Consider the following 19,755-nt stretch of genomic DNA (forward strand, 5'->3'; position numbering starts at 1 on the left):
TCCCGGCTGGCAGTCTGCTCCATCCGGGACGGTGTGACCTACAATGACTAGGCTGCAAGTTACAGGGAGCAGGACCTTCCTAGCCAAATTTCTCTTCAATTTTTGACTAATGTTTGACAGCAAACTGAAAATACCCTTTCAGCAACCTCCACTCACCCTCCGTTATTCTGTGCCAAACTAAACAAGGAAGAGTTTTTTTTTTTCTTTCAAGTGACAGAAACAGTGAAAGCAAAGGAATGACAGTCCTGTGCTAGACATTTTGTATTTCAGTTTCTGTAGTTTAACATAGTAGAGAAGAAATGTTAAGAGAATGGTAAAATTTAAACATGTTTTTTTAAATCTTTCTGTTTTTTCATGATATTCCTTCTGCATTCCTTCCGACCCTGGGGTCACTCTTCTGGGCCAGGCTGCTTCCTCTCTCTGAGGCCACACTAAGAGGAAGAAGTCACCCCGAGCAGATGATGGTTTACCGCCACCCCTCTATGTGACACAATTACTTTCAGTAGTAATTACGTAATGAGACACATCTAATAACAGCGGGAAAAGAAGAGTGAAAATTTTCTTCTTACTGAACTTGATAATAGACACATAATCATGCCAGTTAAAATATAAAGTAAAATAAATATTAGAGTAAAAAAGATAAATACTGCATTTAAACAGGAGTTTAAAAAATGTAAAATGATAGTGTTACAGGGTGCAGCCAAGAGCGGGGACCCCAAATGGGCATTTGAAATGGAGTCCAGAACTCAAGGTGTCCAGGAGATTTTCAGATGTCTTCACCCCTTCCCCCACAGGTGTGAGTTGGGGGAAGGGGCACACTAGCTGTGGCCATGCTCTGGGCCAGGGGGATGGAAAGGAACTTCCCCACCAAGACGTAACTGGGGGGCAGGTCCCTCGAGTTACAGCACCTGCATGGGAGCTTGGAGATGATTGGCTCTATGACATGGGGCCACACCTGCCCAGACTCATGATGGCAGCCCAGTGAAGCTGGAATGCTTTGGGAGTTCTGGCATGTGAGGCCGATTGTAGGAGGAGTCGGAAATGGGGCTGCAGAGGAAGACCGGCATGAGGATTTAAAAACCGAGATGTGGCACCCACTGGGCAGGGAGAGAACCATGCGTCTTTAGCAGAGTGAGGACTCCCGCAGCCCTGTAAGAGAGGATTACCATGAGGCTTTAGCAGAGAAGCTCTGCTTTGGCAGAGTGGCGACCCCCCTCCCTACAGCTTTGTGGAGAGAAGCACGTGGTTTTGGCTGAGTGGGGACTCCCATGGCCCTGGGAGAGAGGACAACGTGCCTTTGCCCGAGTGGGGACCCCCGCAGTTTTAGTAAGGGGAACCACCACCCGGCTTTACCAGAGATCCCGGTGACAGCTGAGGGTGCTGGGAACCCAGGGAGGTGGCCCAGTCGAGATGGATTACTAAGAACTGGGGGCTGCCTGAGCCATGGACTTCTATTTCCTTTCCTGAGATACGGTACTCTGGACTGGGCAAAGGGGGGAAGGGAAGGCCGTGTACGTTTGTGGGTGTTTTAAGGGACTTGAGGATTTTTGATGAAGACATTAGGTCACTACTTTAAGTTGGTATAGCATTAAATAAACATTTCCTTTTCACAAATCTCTGGCATTGAGAGACATCTTTCCTATAGATGGCGGACATAACACAGCTGGAGGCTTCTTTCAGTAATAGTATATTGTCCCAGGCCCCCCTTGTTTGTTCTGTAACAATATCATAGAAATTATAAGCACAAAGAAATAAAACTTGAGTTACTTCAGTTCTGTTATTCTGTGTGACTACCTGAAATTTTTGTTCCGGGTGACGTTTTTAACAGTTGGGAAAAAAATACTGATTCCTTCCAGTCTCCCTCCATAAGTGAACCCTGCTTTAGAAGACAGGTGTCACGAGGAAGACACTCCCTGATGTGACACACCCACGATGAAGCTCTGAGTGCACCCAGGGCACACGCTGGCCCATCAGCCTCAGCCTCTATGTGTCCAAGTCATTGCGCCCTGAAAGTTAACATGGACTCGAGGAATGCTTCTCGGATTTTGTTCTCAGCTGTATGTGATTTTTTTTCTGAACCATCTTTTTTTTCTGATGTGAAATTTTAAATCAAGTCAACCAGATAAAATATTTACAAATAGCCAGAATCAACCCTAAAACTCATACTGTGAAATTCAAGCTTTAAAATTGTTCCTTGAAGATCAGCACACAGAAATTGTAGGGGAAGCCACTTTGGAAAACAGTTTGGAAGTGTCTTAGACATTTTTTCAAGAAGTAAAGGAAAAGGAAAAACTTAGCATTCGACTCAGAAATCCTACTCCTGGGTATTTCCTCAAGTGAATTATAAATTTATGTTCATGTAGCCATCACCACACAAATGTTTAAAGCAGCTTAACTGCCCCAAACTAGGAGAAACCAAGGCTACCTTCAACAGGTGAATGAACAAAGTTGTTAAATCCACACAGCAAAATACCACTTGGCAATAAAATGGAGCCAGCTAACAATTCACACAACCACATGGATGGATCTCAAACACACCTTGCTAATGAGACCCACCCCAAACCTCTTGTTGTATCATTCTGGTAACATTCATGGTCTAGAAGAGGCAAAATCATAGGTACGGACGAAATGAGTAATTAATTGTCTGGGGTTCTCCTAGAAAACAAGTTAGGGCTCTTTGGAGACATGGTTGATTATAACACTGGGGCGGGCAAAATACAGAATGTTGGAGCAACTTGGGGTGACAGAAAAGAAGGAAGTGCTCAGAAAACGAGAGGCGTGTCCACAACACCCAGGAGTCACACGAAAAGGCCTCAACAGTAGCCAAAGCTGGAGTACTCGAGGGACAACAAAGGAATGCATAATTGTATTATAATGCAAAGTATTAAATAAATACCCATGAGCCCATACTGATAAAAAAATACATGAACTGGGAGAAGGGACAAATTTTCCTTACAAGGGAATACAGATTCTATCTATAGATTCTCCTCCAGGTCTCCACTGCCACAGCCAGAGTAAAGCACTTAAGGGTGTATAGTCAGGCCAGCGTTCCTCCTCTGACCCAGGTTTTCTAATCACTTAGAGGAAAAGCTGAAACCCACCCGCTTCCAGGCCACGCATCTTCAACCTCCCCATTTCTTTCCTTCACTCAGGCTTACTAGACCTGCCCCACCTCAGGGCCTTTGCACTGACTACCCCTCTGCCTGAAAACACCCACCACTGCTGGGTCCTTCGGCTCTTCCACGTCTTCCCCTTCTCAGGGCGGTGTTCCCCACCTGAAGTTGCCCAGCCCCTCCAGCCAAATCCCCTTCAGCCTTTCTCCTCAGCCATCATCACCTTTTCAGAAATCGCATAATTGAATTTACTTGTCTTCCCTCAACATAAAGCAAGCTCCCCAAGAATGAGGTGTTTTCCTTTGTTCACTGCTGTGTCCGCAGCGCCATGAGTACTCCTGGCAACGCTGGCACTCAGAATTCTGGGGAGCCAATGAGATTTCGCTGTCTCGTGTTGGCTGCACCCCAGGTGTACACTTAATACTTTAAATCAGTGCTGAATACTGCTACTCACTTTTACTTCCTCCTTGTGCCATGCATCGTTTGCATGTAAAATTCTTCATTGTGGACTTCGTGGCTTTTTATAGTTGATTTTTAATTCTATCAGGGTCAGGGAACAACACCATATTTTAGGCCATTTGTTGAGATTTTATGGTCAATTAAAAAAAATGTTTCAAGTATACTTAAGACCAATGTAGGTACCCAGTTTAGTGGATGCAACATATACAGCATCCAGTCTGCTGATTGTGAAGTTCAAATTCTCATTTTTTTTTATCTGATAGTTTATGGCTAAGTAGATAAGTGCCCTAGGATTACGGTGTAATTCAATTGAGAATACTTCACACAGATGCATAGGTGTGTTCGAGGGAAGAACTTTGGGTGTGGTTAGCATTCTGAAGAGGAAAGCTGTATTGCTGACAGTGACCACGGCTCTTCTGTAAGTTCTATCACCGATTAGCATGATGGTACTACAAATAAAGGGTCCAACTGTGACTTGTTAGAGTAACTGAGGTTAGAAAGGGTCTCTTACTGGTAAAACTAGTGCTTTCAAGATTAAAGTTTGGATAGAATTCAGAGGTAATCCCCACCCCCTCCTAAACAAGGTCAATCTACCAAGGCCCTGAGGTGGTACCGGAGGCTTAACCCAATAGCACCGTGCCCACCACTGGGCTGGAGGGCAGCTAATGGTGGGGATGAGGAACAAAATCCTGTCCCTGAAATACAACCACTTTGAATAAACTTTTCATGCCAGATGCAGCTGGACTACCTAAAGAGACCAAGCCAGAGTGTGGGAGTTTCATTCAACTTACAGAATAGGTTGTGGGAATTGTTTGGTGCCTAATAGTTTTTTGTTTAATAAATATTGTGGTAGCCCTTGCTGGGTAGCTCAGTTGGTTAGAATGTCCCAATACAGCAAGGTCATGGGTTTGATTTCCGGTCAGGGCACATACAGGAGTCAACTAATGAATGCATCAGTAAGCGGAACAATAAATTGATATCTTTCTCTAAAAAGAAATAGTGGAATCTGGACTGAGATCTATTTTCACTGTCATCTGCTGATCGATCCTCACCTGACACTGGAGACCTAACAGCCAGCGGAAAAACCTGCACGTTGAGCCCAAACGAGACAGCTCAGCCCTGGTTCCAGTGCCCACCACGGTTATCTGACAGTTTCTCTTTAGGGACCGGTCAGTGTTCAGGTCACACGTTTGCAGACGGCTGGTAGGTGAGCACGATTTCCTGACTGTCACCTCTTGTTACAGTTATCAATAAGAAATACTGTTCTCTGCCAACTTAGGTCTCTTTTGGCTGATATATACAACATATACATTTAATTATGCATGTCCCATAGTGTTTGCATGTTTTCTTATGCCTTTTTAGATTTACTTCTGTTGTAAAATTATACACATATGAGATTAGAGAATGTAATGAACAGCCATGAAGCTTTATCAAGCTTTAAATTTTCTTCACATCTTTATTTTTCAGAAGACCAGAAGCCTTTGACACAGATTTGTTTCTTAATATGCTAATCCCAAATACAACTTCAATATATACTGGAGCCTAGGAAAAGTTTATCAAACGCCCTTACACTTGGACAGATTTTAAGAGAATTTGTCACTGGCAACTGTCTTAGTTCATTCGGGCTGCTGTAACAAAAGCAGACACTGGGTGGCTTGTAACAAGACTAACTGATTTCACCCAGCTCTGGAAGTGGGAAGCCCAAGACTGGCTCGCCAGCTTGGTCGCGCTGTGGTGAAGGGCTCCTGCGGACCGCAGGCTGCAGCTTCTGAGCGTCCTCACAGGCAGGAGGAGCTGTGAGTGGGGCAGGGCCTCGTTCACAAGGACAGCGGCCCCATTCAGGGGACTCCACACTCGGACCCAAGCACCTCCCCAAACCATCACACAAGAGGTTAGCATTTGAACATACATATTTGGGGAAACATAAATATTCCAACGGTAGTAGGAATTTAATAATACAAAGACATTAATTTCAGTAGACATTTTAAGCCTTAGATACAGTTTGAGTGATCCTATGGAGGTTGTCAGGATGGGCGGGGTAGGCCAAAACAGCAGCTGAAACAGACATGGCATCTGAACTACAACCCGGAAGAGACGGCTGACGTCAAACCAGGGCACGAGGAGAACCACCAATGATATGCTGCCGCTTTGTTCGGAGGGCCCAATCCCCAGCCCCCGTGAAGAGAGCCAGCAAAGCTAAAACCCCACCATGTTCCCTGCTCCTGCTCGGTTGTGGCTTTCTCAGCCCCACCGTGCAAACCAAGACACCTCGCCTGGGTGCGCAAACCTCACTAAAGCTCTACACTGCCTGATTTTGTGGCTGATTGGCATTTATTCCTCAGCGGAGCCTAAGAAAACCTTTCATTTGGTGCCGAAACCCGGGAAGAGTCACTGTCTACTGAAGACTGCTCCTCTCCCGGCTCCCCGAGGAGGCCTCGTGGCCACCCCACCAGTCTGAGCACTGAACCAGGTAAGTGCCGCCACCCTCTTCCTTCCTGGTCCTTGGACTCCAACTCCAGGTCGCCGTCCGCCGGAGAGGCTGCTCTCCTACCGAAAATTGTAGCGCTATGCCGGGGGTAGCCCTTCTGGGAGAAACTGTTCTCCCTCCGGGATTCAAGATCGGGTGGAGATGTCCCCCAGCCTTGAACTCCACTTCTGTCCCACTTGGTCGGTGACTTGAGTTGCGGGACGCCAATTCTCGGTCACCGATCTGTCTGTGGGACCAGGAATGTGGGGGGCGGGGGTTCTAAACCAGACCCTGAATCACCTCTAGGGTGCCTGGCCTGAAACAGAAACAGCTGATTTTTCTGTCCACTATGGCCTGGCTATTATACCAGCTCAACAACTGAGAAACCTGGCCTCCTGAAGGCACTTTCGGTTTCGTTACCCTTACCGACCTAGGTAATTTTTGCAGACGGACTGGCAAATAGTCTGAGGTCCCCTACATTCAAGGTTTTTGGGCCTTGTGCTCCTGCTCTGATCTGTGCGCCCAGTGCTCCACAGCTCAGGTTCTCCTCACCCAAGGAATCTCTGAACCCGTACGACCTCCTAAGCCTGCTGCCCCAGAACCTCCCTCCTCCTTTTCTGATTCCCCCCAAAATCTTGCTTCGCCTCCTCCTCCCCCTCCTTATCAGCTCCCGCCAATGGCTACTCCAGCCCCGGCCCTCCCCTCTCAACCGGATTTTCCCCCTTCCTGAAAACCTTTCTTCCCCGATTAGCTCATATAATTGCTGCCGCCTGAATCTAGAGCCCCTAGACTTCCATGTTTGCCCCCCACCTCTGGGAAGTGGCGGGAGCAGAAGGTGTCATTCGGGTCCATGTCCCTCTTCAATGAAAAGAAAACGCCTAGGCTCGTTCTCCACTAACCCTACCAATTTTATCAGGGAATTCCAGTACCTAGTCCAGGCTTACCATCTCACATAGCATGACTTACATATTATTTTAACCTCTACTTTAACTCCAGATGAATGTGATTGTGTTCAAACTGCCGCTAGAGCTCATGCAAACCAAATCCATGGTATAAACCCTACTATGCCGGCAGGAGCCGAGGCTGTGCCAGAAGCCAACCCGGGTTGGGATTATCAGATGGGACAAGCAGGAAGACGGCACTGTGACCAAATGGTTAAGTGCCTGTTAGCAGGAATGCAACGGTCAGCTCAGAAGCTCAGAAAGCAGTTAACTATGACAAAATCAGAAACATTACCGAGGCCCATAGCTCACTGAGGGTGTGGTTCTCCATAATCACTTAGATCCTACATCCAATGCAGGGGCCACTGTGCTGGCCACCCACTTTATCTCTCAGTCAGCCCCAGACATTCGGGAAAAAAACTAAAAGAGGCAGAGGACGGTCCTCAAACCCCCATCCAAGATCTGGTAAACATGGCACTTAAAGTTTAACAACCGGGACAAAGATGCTGAGGCTGCTCGCCAAGCACGCCTGCAGCAGACGGTAGCCCTGCAGCCCCAGGCTATAGTAGCAGCCCAGAGGCTGGCCAAAGACCCAGGACGTCATAGCCCAGGGGCCAAATCAAAGGCCAGGCCCCCAAAAGGAATGCCGCCAGGAGCCTGCCTGCTTCAAATGTGGTAAGGAAGGCCACTGGGCCCGCCAATGTCCAAACCCTCGCCTGCCCACCAAACCGTGCTCCGACTGCTGGCAGCTTGGCCATTGGAGAGATGCCTGTCCCCTTAAAGGCTCGTTCCCCGCACCTCCGCACGGGGGACCAGCCAGCCAAGGCAAGAACTCCTCTCCGGCCTTAGAGCTCCTTGGCTTCATGGGCAACTGACGCGGCCCGGACTCGAAGACCCCCGTCACCCTCGCCGAGCCCAGGGTAACGCTACAGGTAGTGGGTAAGTCCATCTCGTTCCCAGTGGACACGGGGGCTACCTATTCAGTCTTGCCATCACATTCTGGTCCCCTTACCCCTTCCCAGATCTCGGTCATGGTGGTTGACGAAACTCGATCATGTCCCCTTCGTACCTTTCCTTTAAGCTGCAGCCTTGATAATGTCCCCTTCACACACTTCCTTCTTAATCATACCCTCCTGCCCCGTTCCACTCCTAGGAAGAGACATCTTGCAGCTCCTAGGGGCCTCCTTACAGATCACAGTGAGCCTAAACCCCTCCTCTCACCTTCTTCTTCCTCTGCTCAAAAACCCTACCCCGTTAACCCAACCTCCAATCTCACCCACCCCAATCAACCCTCAGGTGTGGGACACCTCCAAGCTTGTTGTGGCCTCTCACCACACCCCTGTCACCATCATGCTGAAAACCCCCACCATCCTTCCTTCTAGACCCCAGTGCCCAATCTCTGAAACCCACTGTAGAGGTCTCAAACCTATCATCTCCCGCCTTATGGGGCAGGGACTTTTAATTCCAGCCAAATCCCTGAGTAACACCCCAATTCTTCCAGTTTGGAAACCATCAGGAGCATACCGGTTAGTCCAAGACCTAAGGCTCATTAATGAAGCAGTAGTCCCTACCCACCTAGTGGTCCCAAACACCTACCCTCTCCTCTCCTGCATCCCACCTACCACCACCCATTTTTCTGTTCTGGACCTCAAAGATGCCTTCTTTACTAGCCCCCTCCACCAGGATGCATATTTTCTTTTTGCCTTTACCCGGACTGACCCTGATACCAACCTCTCACAACAACTGACATGGACAGTCCTTCCCCAAGGCTTTAGAGACAGCCCCCATCTCTTTGGGCAGGCTCCTGCCTGGGATCTTGCCGCCTGTGACTCAGGCTCAAGCACTGTCCTCCAGTATGTAGATGACCTCCTCCTGTGTGGTCCCTCGTTACAAGAGTCTCAACAACACACAGCCTTCCTCCTTAACTTTTAGCAGACAAAGGATTTCGGGTTTCCCCCACCAAGGCTCAGATTTCCACACGGACCGTCACCTGCTGAGGTCTGTCCCTAACCCCTACCACACGGAGTCTCACTGCAGACCGCACTCACCTCCTCCGTGAGCTCCCACCCCCCACCAATGGAGATCAGGTTCTCTCCTTGTTGGGTTAGTGGGGTTCTTCAGACACTGGGCTCCCAGCTTTGCCCTCTTGGCCAAGCCCCTGTACGACGCTGCAAAAAAAAAACCTCCCATGGGACCCCTTACTTCTCCCAAGCTGGTAGAGAAAGCCTTCACCACATTACGGGACACACTCCTGCAGGCCCCCTCTCTAAGCCTTCCCAGTCCCACCAGTCCATTTCGCCTTTTCACCAACGAACGCCAAGGCACAGCAATTGGTGTCCTGGCCCAACCTGTTGGCCCCTCCTACCGTCTGGTTGCTTACCTCTCCAAGCAGCTGGATCCAGCCTTACGGAGGTGGCAGCCACGTCTCCGTGCCCTGGGCAGTGCCGCAGAGTTAGGCAAGGAGGCCCTCAAGCTGACTCTCTGCCAGCCGATGGTCGTTTTCTCACCCCACCGCCTTACTGATCTGCTCTCACACAAGGCTCTCTCACTACTGAGCCCTTCATGCCTCCAAGAGCTGCACCTTCTGTTTATAGAGAGTACCACTTTATCCCTTCGCCTCTCCCCTTGGCTCAACCTGGTCACCCTCTTACCAGCACCTACCATCGATCCTGAGCCCACTCACTCTTGTCCCGAAGCTCTTGACTTTCTTGGGCAGCCCCTAGACAGGGTGTCTGACATTCCACTCCCCAATGCTGACCTCACTCTGTTCGTCAATGGCAGTTCTGTGGTGGGGGCTGACGGAAGGCGGAGGGCGGCCTACGCGGTGGTCACCCTTGCTTCCACCTTAGAAGCACAACCGCTGCCTGAGGGCACCACCTCACAAAAAGCAGAACTCATCGCTCTCACCCGAGCTCTCTCTGGCAAAAAAACACACAAGCAAGTAACCATCTACACAGACTCCAAATACGCCTTTCTCATTGTTCACAGCCACTCTACTCTCTGAAAGGAACATGGGTTTCTCACCTCTAAAGGCTCTCCCATCATTAATGCATCTCTAATCTCTGAACTCCTCCAAGCTTTAAAATTACCTGCAGAAGCAGCTGTTGTTCACTGCAAGGGGCATCAAACCTCATGAGACCCCGTCTCCCAGGGCAATGCCCGGGCTGATGCCGCAGCACGAAAACTGGCCACTGGAGCTTCTCCCTCCCCCATACTCTTCCTGTCCACCCCTGTACCTCCTTCCTATACTCCTCAGGAATACTCTTCCCTGTATGCCTGGGGTGGCCGCATTGGCAGCAGAGGTTGAATCTTCCTCAATGGAAAAATCGCCATTCCCCAGCAGCACGCTGTCCCCCTCCTCTCAGAAATCCACCAGTCACTGCACATTCACCCCAAGGCTCTGTTCAAGTTCCTAGATCCCTGCTTCTCCTTCCCAAATCTTCTCCAGTCCATCAAGCAGGTGCATTACTGAATGCTTGGTCTGCTCTAAAACATCAACCCAGGGAGGCCTTAAACCCTGGTTTCCAACTCACCAGATCAGAGGACATCTCCCTGGCCAGGACTGGCAAATCGACTTCACTCACATGCCTTCCCACAGAAAATTCTGCTACCTTTTTACTTTTGTTGACACGTTTTCAGGTTGGATTGAGGCCCATCCCATGACAAGAAAAACAGATACGGTAGCCAACTTCCTCCTCAACCGCATTATCCCACGATTTGGACTGCCCTCCTCTATCCAGTTGGACAACGGCCCAGGCTTCATCTCCCAAATCGTCCAGCAGGTCTCCACCTCCCTCGGCATCACCTGGAAGCTGCATACTCCTTATCATCCCCAGTCTTCCGGACGTACCTCTTCTCCAAGATCCCGAACGCCAGCTGCAGGTATGTTACCCCATTGATAGCACCTCCCCCTGCAACCAAACTATACCCATATCAGGAACCACCACCAGCCCCCCGGCACAATTTTTCGGTGCAATGGAGCGCTGCTGCAGACCACTAACTCCTCCTCTGCCTTCCCTGCTTCCCAACCGTGCCGACCCCACAGCTTATGCATTATGGAGAGGGAGAGCTCAGGGACAAACTAACCAGGCGTAAAGAAAAGCGAGCCGTCTTCCTGCCCGTACTAGTAGGTCTAACCTTCACCACAACCCTGGCAGCAGCTGGGATAGGCCCTGCTGGGTTAACACACAGTCTCCAAGTCACTCGCCAATTATGGGCTGAGGTGGAGCCTCTGCCACCTCTCTAGCATCTTTGCAGAGACAGATAACCTCGGTAGCCCAGACTGCACTCCAGAACCGCAGAGATCTAGACCTACTAACAGCAGGAAAAGGGGGAACATGTCTTTTCCTGCAGGAACAGTGCTGCTTCTATGTGAATGAGAGCAGCACAGAAGAGAATGTTAATACCGAACCTCAGGGACAAATTATGCCAAGACCCCACCTCTCTCAAAACAATAACCCCGTGGTGGCGTTCCGTACTCTTTACCACCCTGGCCCTGGTCGTAGGGCCAGTTATAATAATCTGCATACTATTAACGCTTGGCCCATTTCCTCTAGGAAAGAATTCACAAAGCCTCCCGAGTTACATTTAACCAGATACTGCTTCAGGCCCAAACCTACTTGCCCCTCCCTCATGAACCAGAAATGGCCAACCTCTGGCCCCTCCCCTCTATGCCCCCCTGACAGCAGGAAGTAGCCGGATCGAACACGGCGCCCCTTATCCTATCAAAGAGGTCAGAATGTCAGGATGGGCGGGGTAGGACAAAACAGCAGCCGGACTATAATCCATCATGGCATCTGAACTACAACCCGGAAGAGACGGCTGACATCAAACCAGGGCACGAGGAGAACCACCAATGATATGCTGCCGCTTTGTTCGGAGGGCCCAATCCCCAGCCCCCGTGAAGAGAGCCAACAAAGATAAAACCCCACCATGTTCCCTGCTCCTGCTCGGTTGTGGCTTTCTCAGCCCCACTGTGTGGACTGAGACACCTCGCCCGGGCGCGAAAACCCCAATAAAGCTCTACACTGCCTGATTTTGTGGCTGATTGGCATTTATTCCTCAGCAGAGCCTAAGAAAACCTTTCAGAGGTAAGTTAGTTATGTGGAAAAATTTAAAATTATGTCAAAAGGAGCAGAAATGAAAGGATCTGGGGGTAGGCAGAGGCAGGAGAACAAGGCAGCTTCACTAAAACCTGTCCTTGTCCACTTCTGTAAACTGAATGCAACATCCCTAATTCCTGAAACTGTGATATAAAAAAGTAATTGTGATTAAGAATTTCAAAATAAATTTCATATTTCTAGGATCATAAAAAAAAATTCCCTGCATCACCTTAAAATATATTTTATCAGAAATAGTTTTGGTATTAAAATAAACATCTGATAAATATCAACATGTACTCAGATATGCTATACAGTGTAATTTCAACATATATATGTATAGTATATTCCATATAAGAATAAGTCATTTTTACATTATTCAAGAAACTGGAAACACAAGCTGAGACTTAACCACCTGCCTGCTGGACTCCAGTGCCCACACTGCGCACTGGGAAGCCTCCGCGTGCACAGACACGGACCCCGTGACGTGGCCATGTGCCCCAGGACGCAGCGGCGGCCCCTGTGGTTGCTGGCAGAGCTGTGAGGGCTGCCACTCGGCTCAGGGGCCTACAAGCCACGGGGTGGTTTGGGATGCTGGGGGATATGGGAAACCAAACCAGAAGTTTGCTACACTATTAGGTGACACATTCCCCATCCTACTTCCTCTAAGAAAAGTTAATTTTGTTTTTAATTTTAAAAGTTGAAAGTCTGAGGCTTCAAACCTGTTTTTTAGCACTTTCAGCCATAAACAAAAGAAAAAAGTTCTCTTCATTTTCTGATTTTATGTCCAAATATCCTGAAGATAGCGTTTTTCTTCTTTTAAAGTAGCCAAAGTTTTCATTGCTTCCAGTTTATCAACTCCGACCTCTTTGCTTATTATTTCTACAAGGGTATCATTTACATCCTTGGCCATATTCTTAGCATCTCTAGAAAAAAGAAATAATAATAGCAATATTAGAGAAACAGAAATTTTTAGCAAATCCTCCTTAATTCATGAACCCAATTCCCACTGATGCCTGATCACTACACTTTAGCCCTGCTTCCATTTCTCAGGAAAGGTCTCCCAGCCCCAGTCACCCATACCTCCCCTGACACTCAGGCCTTCACACAGTGACCATTCCAACATGTCCTGCTCACCACCCTGGTCACAGCTTAAAATCCTTCAGTGTCCATGTCCCAGGAGCAGTCCAAATCCTAAGGGTCTAAACACCTTCCCATCTGGCCCCTGCTCACCTTTCACTCCCTCTCTCCTCCCAGGGCACATAGTGGGACTTGCATGCCAGGGGCAACAAGCTCTCTTCAGGTACATCTAAGGCTTCATACATGCATGCACACACACATATGCACACGCGCGCACACACACAGTAACAACCTACCTACTGAGAACTTACATGTCCCTGGTGCTTCTCCAAATGCTCTGATGCGGCTCAGCTCTGCTCACTTACAGGAAGGGTGAGGAGCCCTCCGGGGCACCCTGCAGTCCCCTGAACAGCACTTGCTACACTGCAGGCACCTGGTCATGTGCTCCCTGCCCAGGGAGTGCACTATGTGGGGGCAGGGAGCGTATCTCGTTTATCTCCACATCACTCAGCACCCGCACAGGGCCAAAGCACTCCCTAGGCACCTGAGTGTTTGTCAAATGGAAGAAGCACTGAACAGGCCCCCAGCTTGTCAGGAACTGAGCCTGCCCTGCCCCTTACAGTAAAATGTATGTTAGAGTCATTTTAGAACCGGCATTTCTTTCTCTGTACTTACGAATCGAATCTCTCATCCCTACGTATCTGGATTATTAACTGACTGGTTCCTTGATCCTTTAATAAATATCACTGCCGGCCGCCGCTACCTGGCACCTAAGCATGACGGTCACTTACCCACACACATAAATACAGCCATTCTCACGAAGAAGGAGCCTTGCCACCTGCTCGCTGTGAAGCTGAATGTTGTCTTGCACATACTTCACCGGGGCCGCCTCCTCACCCACAGGAGCATCTCTTGAGAAGGAAACCTTCAGGTGAGTTAGGATTCCACACTTCTGGAAATGTCTGAGCTCTTCTCTGAAATACAGTACAGAGTGGGTCACTGGAAGGTTTGTAACTTAAAGTTAAAAAAGCCTGCAAAGAGAACTGTACACCTGTGACTGAGTCCGACAATACTAGAATCGTAGAGTACCTGAACAAATAATCCCTGTCCTGATGCCGGCAGCCAAAAAACAACCATGTTTCCCCAAAGTGTTCATCTGGATATTGTTCCTGGAGTTTCTCTCTAAGGAAAAAAGAAAGTTGAGATGTTTAACACATGTAATATGTACAACCCCCTTGCGCTTCCATGGAAACACTGTACCACCAACAAACCCAGGAAGCTCTGCCAAATCTATCGTTGGAGCCCTTGAAAGTCCATTCCCCGACTTAACAGTCTGCTCCCCACGGCGTGCTCCGGCCCTCCCACAGACACTACGGTGAGCGAGCATCTCCAGGAGCTGCAGACACTGCTGAGCTCTACCTGACGTCTTCACAGCAAGAAAAAGTCAAAATGCCACCCTGCCACACCTGGACTAACTTCTATATTCATTATTAATAACAATCTTATGAATAAAGTGAACTCTCAGTGAATACAGTGGGAAAGCGGCACAGGGTTCCGAAAGGCAGAATGATCTGTTGCGGACACACTGATGAGACACGCTGAGTGTGTCCGCCACTACTCTTTCGCTTTCCTAAGGAAAAAACAAAAGAAAACAACAAAGAGACTGTTCAAAGGATGTTACCCCACTGTCTGGGGAACGGCACACAAAAACTTCATTATTTCACAAATGCGGAGAGAAGCACAATTTTACTTATTCTGTATCACCCAGTTCTGTCCTGGTAAAAAGTCATACCTATTAGTATCATCCTACTGAAAATTACTGATATTTGGGGCTGTAACTGGATCTGTCACCACCGAATCTACCTACTTCAGGAACAGACGCAACAGCCAGCACATCGTCAGAGCGTAAAGCTGCGCTGCAACTGTGCCCCCAGCTGTGTACTGCGGGGCAGCCAGGGAGGGAGCGCTCGGGCAAAAAGGGCAGTTCCAGCACGAGGCAAAACCTCCAGAAGAGAGCATGATTACTTTTCCCTTGGTGACAAGTTATGTTATGCTATCATGCATTTAATAATGCTTTAAAATAAGTATTTTATAACTACAGTCCAACATCCTAAAAACCACAGCAGAACCAGAAAAGCTCTGTCCCATCCCCACCCAGGACCACACGGGATGGCGTGCTCGCCAGCCAGCGATGGCGTGTACCTGTGCTGCAGGAAACCCAGGAAGGGCGCTACGCCAGTTCCCGGGCCCACCATGACGATGGGGACCGCAGGGTCACTTGGTAAGTGAAAAGAATTTGTTGCCCGAGGAGAGATGAGTATCTGGAATATTAAAACAACAGTTAGAATATAAAGAAAATCTAAAAAGCATATAACCAAGGTTATCTTTGATAAAGAAACCAGAAAGTGCAAATTCCCTCAAAGAAACATAATAAATCTAAACAGCATTACGTCTTGTTGAAACCGTGACCATGATTGTCACCATAGAGAAACAAACAAGTGTATTTTACAAATTTTTATTTTCTATTCAAATCAATGGTATTTTAAAAACAACAGGGTCAATATTTCCGAGGTAGAACACTGACTGGATATAATAACTCCTTTTCTAGTTCCATGAATAAGATGTGTTTCCCAGCATGCAACCCACGGCATGTACTTTGGAGGAATGCAGAAGAAAACGAAGACGCGACTCTTTACGTTTGTGCAGACAGGGGCAACAAAGATTCACATCACGATGGTGTGAACGTTTTAAGTGACAGACAGCTGACTAGGAAATTGAGGGCTTGCTTCAAAGATGCAGGAGAACTGTGCAATGGTGTTCTGGGTTCAAGTTATTTCTGTTTGTGCTAAACTCAAAGTGATAAAGACAGACAAAATCTTTTCACCAAAATTTCAAAAGACTTTTCTCCTAAATCATGTGGCAGCATTACTTACAAGGAATCAATTTGTAAATATACAGATACTTCTTTCCAGTTTCCCTTTGCCACATGCCTGCGTTATGCTGGGCGGCACTAAGAGTTAGGAATGATAGGAATCTGCTCTGTAGTCCATCCTGGTGACTGTGTGTGTTTCAACCTTTAATTCAAGGAAAAGTCAAAGAAGTTCATCGATAGGACTGACTTACGTGAAGAATTGGCAGAGCTGTATCAAATCATTGCTCTCATTATAGAATGAAACTAATTAATATCACATTAGCCTATTCACTTGATTCGTTAACGATTTTATTGAAGATACTCAATATGACAAGCACTAGGAATAGAGAATGGAGCAAAACCAAATCCATCTTCATGGGGCTTCTATTCTAGTGGGTGGAGAAAACAACGAACAAACACACACCCCTAAAATGACGAGTGATTGACTCTCACGAGGCAAAGACAGGACACGATGGGCATGGCCGTGCACTGCTAACAGAAGCCTGATCTCTGTGTTCAGGGACTGCAAGGAGCCCTTAGCAACAGTTGGCTCCTGCTGCAGCACATCTCAGATGGGTCACAGTGCCACACACTGACCCCTGGCTCTCCTTCACGGCTGCAGCTAGGCTCTGCTCTCCGAATCACCTTCACCTGGGACCTCAGCCCAAGGAGCAGGCCTGGCCCGGATGATCCCGTCCTTAGGTCAGAGGGAAAGACCGAGGGAGGCGAGCCACGCCACACCACACCACCAGGCCCAGGGCTCTTGCTCGGATGGGTCTATACCTGGTCTGCTCAGGCTCCACTGTTGGAGGCTAAACGCCACTGGGAGGCGAAGTTATTCCACTGGGGCCTGGGGGGTGGCGGTAGGGGTGGGGGGTAGATGTGCACAGTTGTACTCCCTACCAGTTTACGGGAGGGCCTGCGGTGGATCATGCCCTAAATATTCTCTACACTTCCCAATAAAACATGGTACTACTAAGCACTATGAAACTTAGACAGTTCTAAACTGTATCATTTCTCTCTGTACCTCTGACTTCTGAATATGGGGTAGTCAATTAAAATCTGTTAAAGTGGGGAAGGAAAGAGGGAGGAAATGGCAGAAGGAAAGAGGGAATATGAGAAAAACACCCCTCCTTAGTGTCTGTGATACATTATGAATATACTGTTATTTTCTTAACTTTGTGGAGCTCATCTGGTATTACATCATCATGAAGTAACAAAATACTTTTATGCCAATACTACGATTTTTTTTAAAATCTCAGGTTATCAATGTTTTGTAGTTGTATCATAAATCTAGGAGCATTGAGGAGGGGGGAGAGAAATGGATAGGGACACACACACACACACACACACACACACACACACAGAGTAAGCCACCTCTGTCGCAGGCAGCAGCCTGTGAAAATACCAAGTTAAAGGGCAATGTCAAGCAGCAATCTTCCTGTAAGCCCTCCTGTGTATGTTCCAGAGGTCTTAATTCCCTCTAAGAGCTGTGACCTTTTCATTTCCAATAACTTACAGCAACCAAACCAGTCACAAGATAATGCTACAAATGACATTCATTTCTTCAATACCATGGAGAAGGAAGACTTCACAATAAAGCCTGAAGTTTTTTTTTTTTTTTTTTAATTTTGGTCATTCTTATGGGTGAGGAGGGACAAGTTTATACTGTTAGCTAAGCATGTGGCCTCAAATGAGATTTTGCTGAGTGTTGTATCAAAATATAGAAGATACCACTAAGTCCAGATACAATGTGTCCAGTTTGTTTTAAAATAATCCAGTAACATTTTTCTCCCACGTGTTTCAAAAGTGACCCCCCTACAATGTCTTCTCACTAAGAGCACCACTTCAGAATCTAGGCACCGCAGCTCTGGAGAAAGGGAAGGAACAGAGGCAAGCGAAATCCTGCGACCCAAACTGAAGGACATGAATCAGTCTTTGGTTGTCAGCTGACTGCCACTCCAAAAGGACTTACTCGGGACACAGCATGTGGCCTAAACATGCAATGAGGCAGTTTTTAATATTCACTTGGCTCTTCTGTGCAAATCTACCAAAAATCTTAACAGAAAAAGTCTTCCAAAAATATGACAAGCAAAAGAGAAAGGACTATATTACATAAAAATTATGCTTCACATATTTACAAAATGCTCGGACCACTTAATACACAGTGAAAGTAATGTTTTCCTGACTTTCCAAAAGGGATTTAAAAACTCGAGTATGGCACACACTCTGCTCTGAATAATCTGATGGTGCTGGACAGTCCAGGAGACTACGTGTTTTTTTCTAATCAGGCAAAGAACACAATTTCAGGGGTGCCAAACAGCACACTGCTAGTACCTCTGGAGCCCGGGCTTTCACGCCGTCTGCATGGGATGCACACGTGTTCGATGGAAGAAATGACTCAACCAACGTGGCCAGCCAGCCTGTGCACACGCCTCTCTGCAGAACCCGCGATGTGGTGTTGGACGAGAACTCCACAATGTTAAAAGCAAAGCGAAGCTTCCCTGGGTGAGCTAGACTGGAGCTGCAAAGACACACACACATCTTTAAACTTTGTTAGGACCAGCACATTTAGGCCCAACTAGCCCATTTTTATTGCAGGGAAAATCCCGAGTGGAGCAAAGTAGGTTTACAGTTATGAGTAATGAAACACTAAATTTATTCTTGTGTTTTTACTTATTAGTTATGTAGTATTTTCTGTAGGAAAGACTGTAAACCTGCTTTTGCTCCACCCTGTTTTTCCTTATGGGCTCTAATATATCTTCTAACTCCTAACTCTTCTCTGTTGCCACTTAAAAGCTCCCGCCCCCATTGCATATTATCACTCAGGGAAGCTTCTAATGACCTATTTGCCTTCAAGACTGTGCAGTAAGCTTTACGCACCTGCCCCTCCCTTCCCCATCCTCCTTCACTGTCTGCTGAGGGCTACCGGGCACACCAATAACGGCAGCAGGAGGAGAGCTGCTGCCCAAAGTGGGAACTCGGTTTGGAGCATGGGAGTCACTGAAGGTCCCCTCCTCTGTGAACTCCTGAGGACAGGACTCCTACCACTGGTCTGCTTCACTCCTTATTACGCCTGAGACTTCTCCACCAATCGGGTGAGTTTTCACCAAATGCGTGTGTAACTATTGCAGATTTGGAAGGTAGACAGACTTCCGTAACACGTTGGGAGGAGGATGCTACGTATCGTGTTAGTGAGTATCAGTACCTTGCACACGAGTAAGGTCTGGGCTGAAGCTTAGGAAGATGTTCTAGAAGAAAATAAAAATAAGCCATTATTAACTCATGGCTACTGAAAGTAAATGATATATAAAGGGTAAAAAAAGTCAAGGTCTCATTTGATTATTTTATTTAATTATTCAAAATAATTTAAGTTTTAGTTTTAAATCATATTTTGAAGCACATGTAAATTCACCACATCTGAGTGAAACACTACTGAATATTTTTGCCAAATTCCTAAAGTAAACCAGACACACTGTATTTCCTTATCTAAAATCAGTGCTTCTACCTAATGGCTGGTTTCTGAAACTAAAGGATGCTACAGGATCCAGTCCGGGAGTGGGCCTCAGGGTCAAGAAAACCATTAAATTTTCACGTGTGCCCATGCAGTTTTCTGGAGAGAGTGTTCAGACAGCGTTTTCAGATTTGAAATAAGATCGTGACCCCCCAAAGATTAAAAACCTCT

At 47.5% G+C, this 19,755-nt stretch overlaps 1 protein-coding gene and 1 long non-coding RNA gene across 4 annotated transcripts in view; one reads left to right on the top strand and one right to left on the bottom strand.

Moving 5' to 3' along the window:
* The first annotated feature begins 5,450 nt into the window (after window positions 1–5,450).
* LOC118499432 lies at window positions 5,451–12,250 on the top strand. Its single transcript, XR_004901911.1, has 2 exons — window positions 5,451–5,592; window positions 12,071–12,250. It is a non-coding gene; the product is annotated as an uncharacterized LOC118499432 (long non-coding RNA).
* Window positions 12,251–12,362: 112 nt separating this feature from the next.
* MTRR (5-methyltetrahydrofolate-homocysteine methyltransferase reductase) overlaps window positions 12,363–19,755 on the bottom strand; it is a 48,455-nt gene continuing 41,062 nt past the window's right edge. For all 3 annotated transcript variants that reach the window (XM_036020277.1, XM_036020278.1, XM_028514884.2), the window contains exons 10-15: window positions 19,279–19,321; window positions 18,408–18,594; window positions 15,362–15,480; window positions 14,249–14,341; window positions 13,951–14,133; window positions 12,363–13,005 (exon numbers count right to left, since the gene is read on the bottom strand). In XM_036020277.1, coding sequence (XP_035876170.1) covers window positions 12,861–13,005; window positions 13,951–14,133; window positions 14,249–14,341; window positions 15,362–15,480; window positions 18,408–18,594; window positions 19,279–19,321 — 770 coding nt within the window. In that variant the 3' untranslated portion in view covers window positions 12,363–12,860. The remainder of the gene's footprint in view (window positions 13,006–13,950; window positions 14,134–14,248; window positions 14,342–15,361; window positions 15,481–18,407; window positions 18,595–19,278; window positions 19,322–19,755) is intronic.

The sequence above is a fragment of the Phyllostomus discolor genome, chromosome 3, assembly GCF_004126475.2.
Source record: "Phyllostomus discolor isolate MPI-MPIP mPhyDis1 chromosome 3, mPhyDis1.pri.v3, whole genome shotgun sequence".
NCBI classification, from domain to species: domain Eukaryota; kingdom Metazoa; phylum Chordata; class Mammalia; order Chiroptera; family Phyllostomidae; genus Phyllostomus; species Phyllostomus discolor.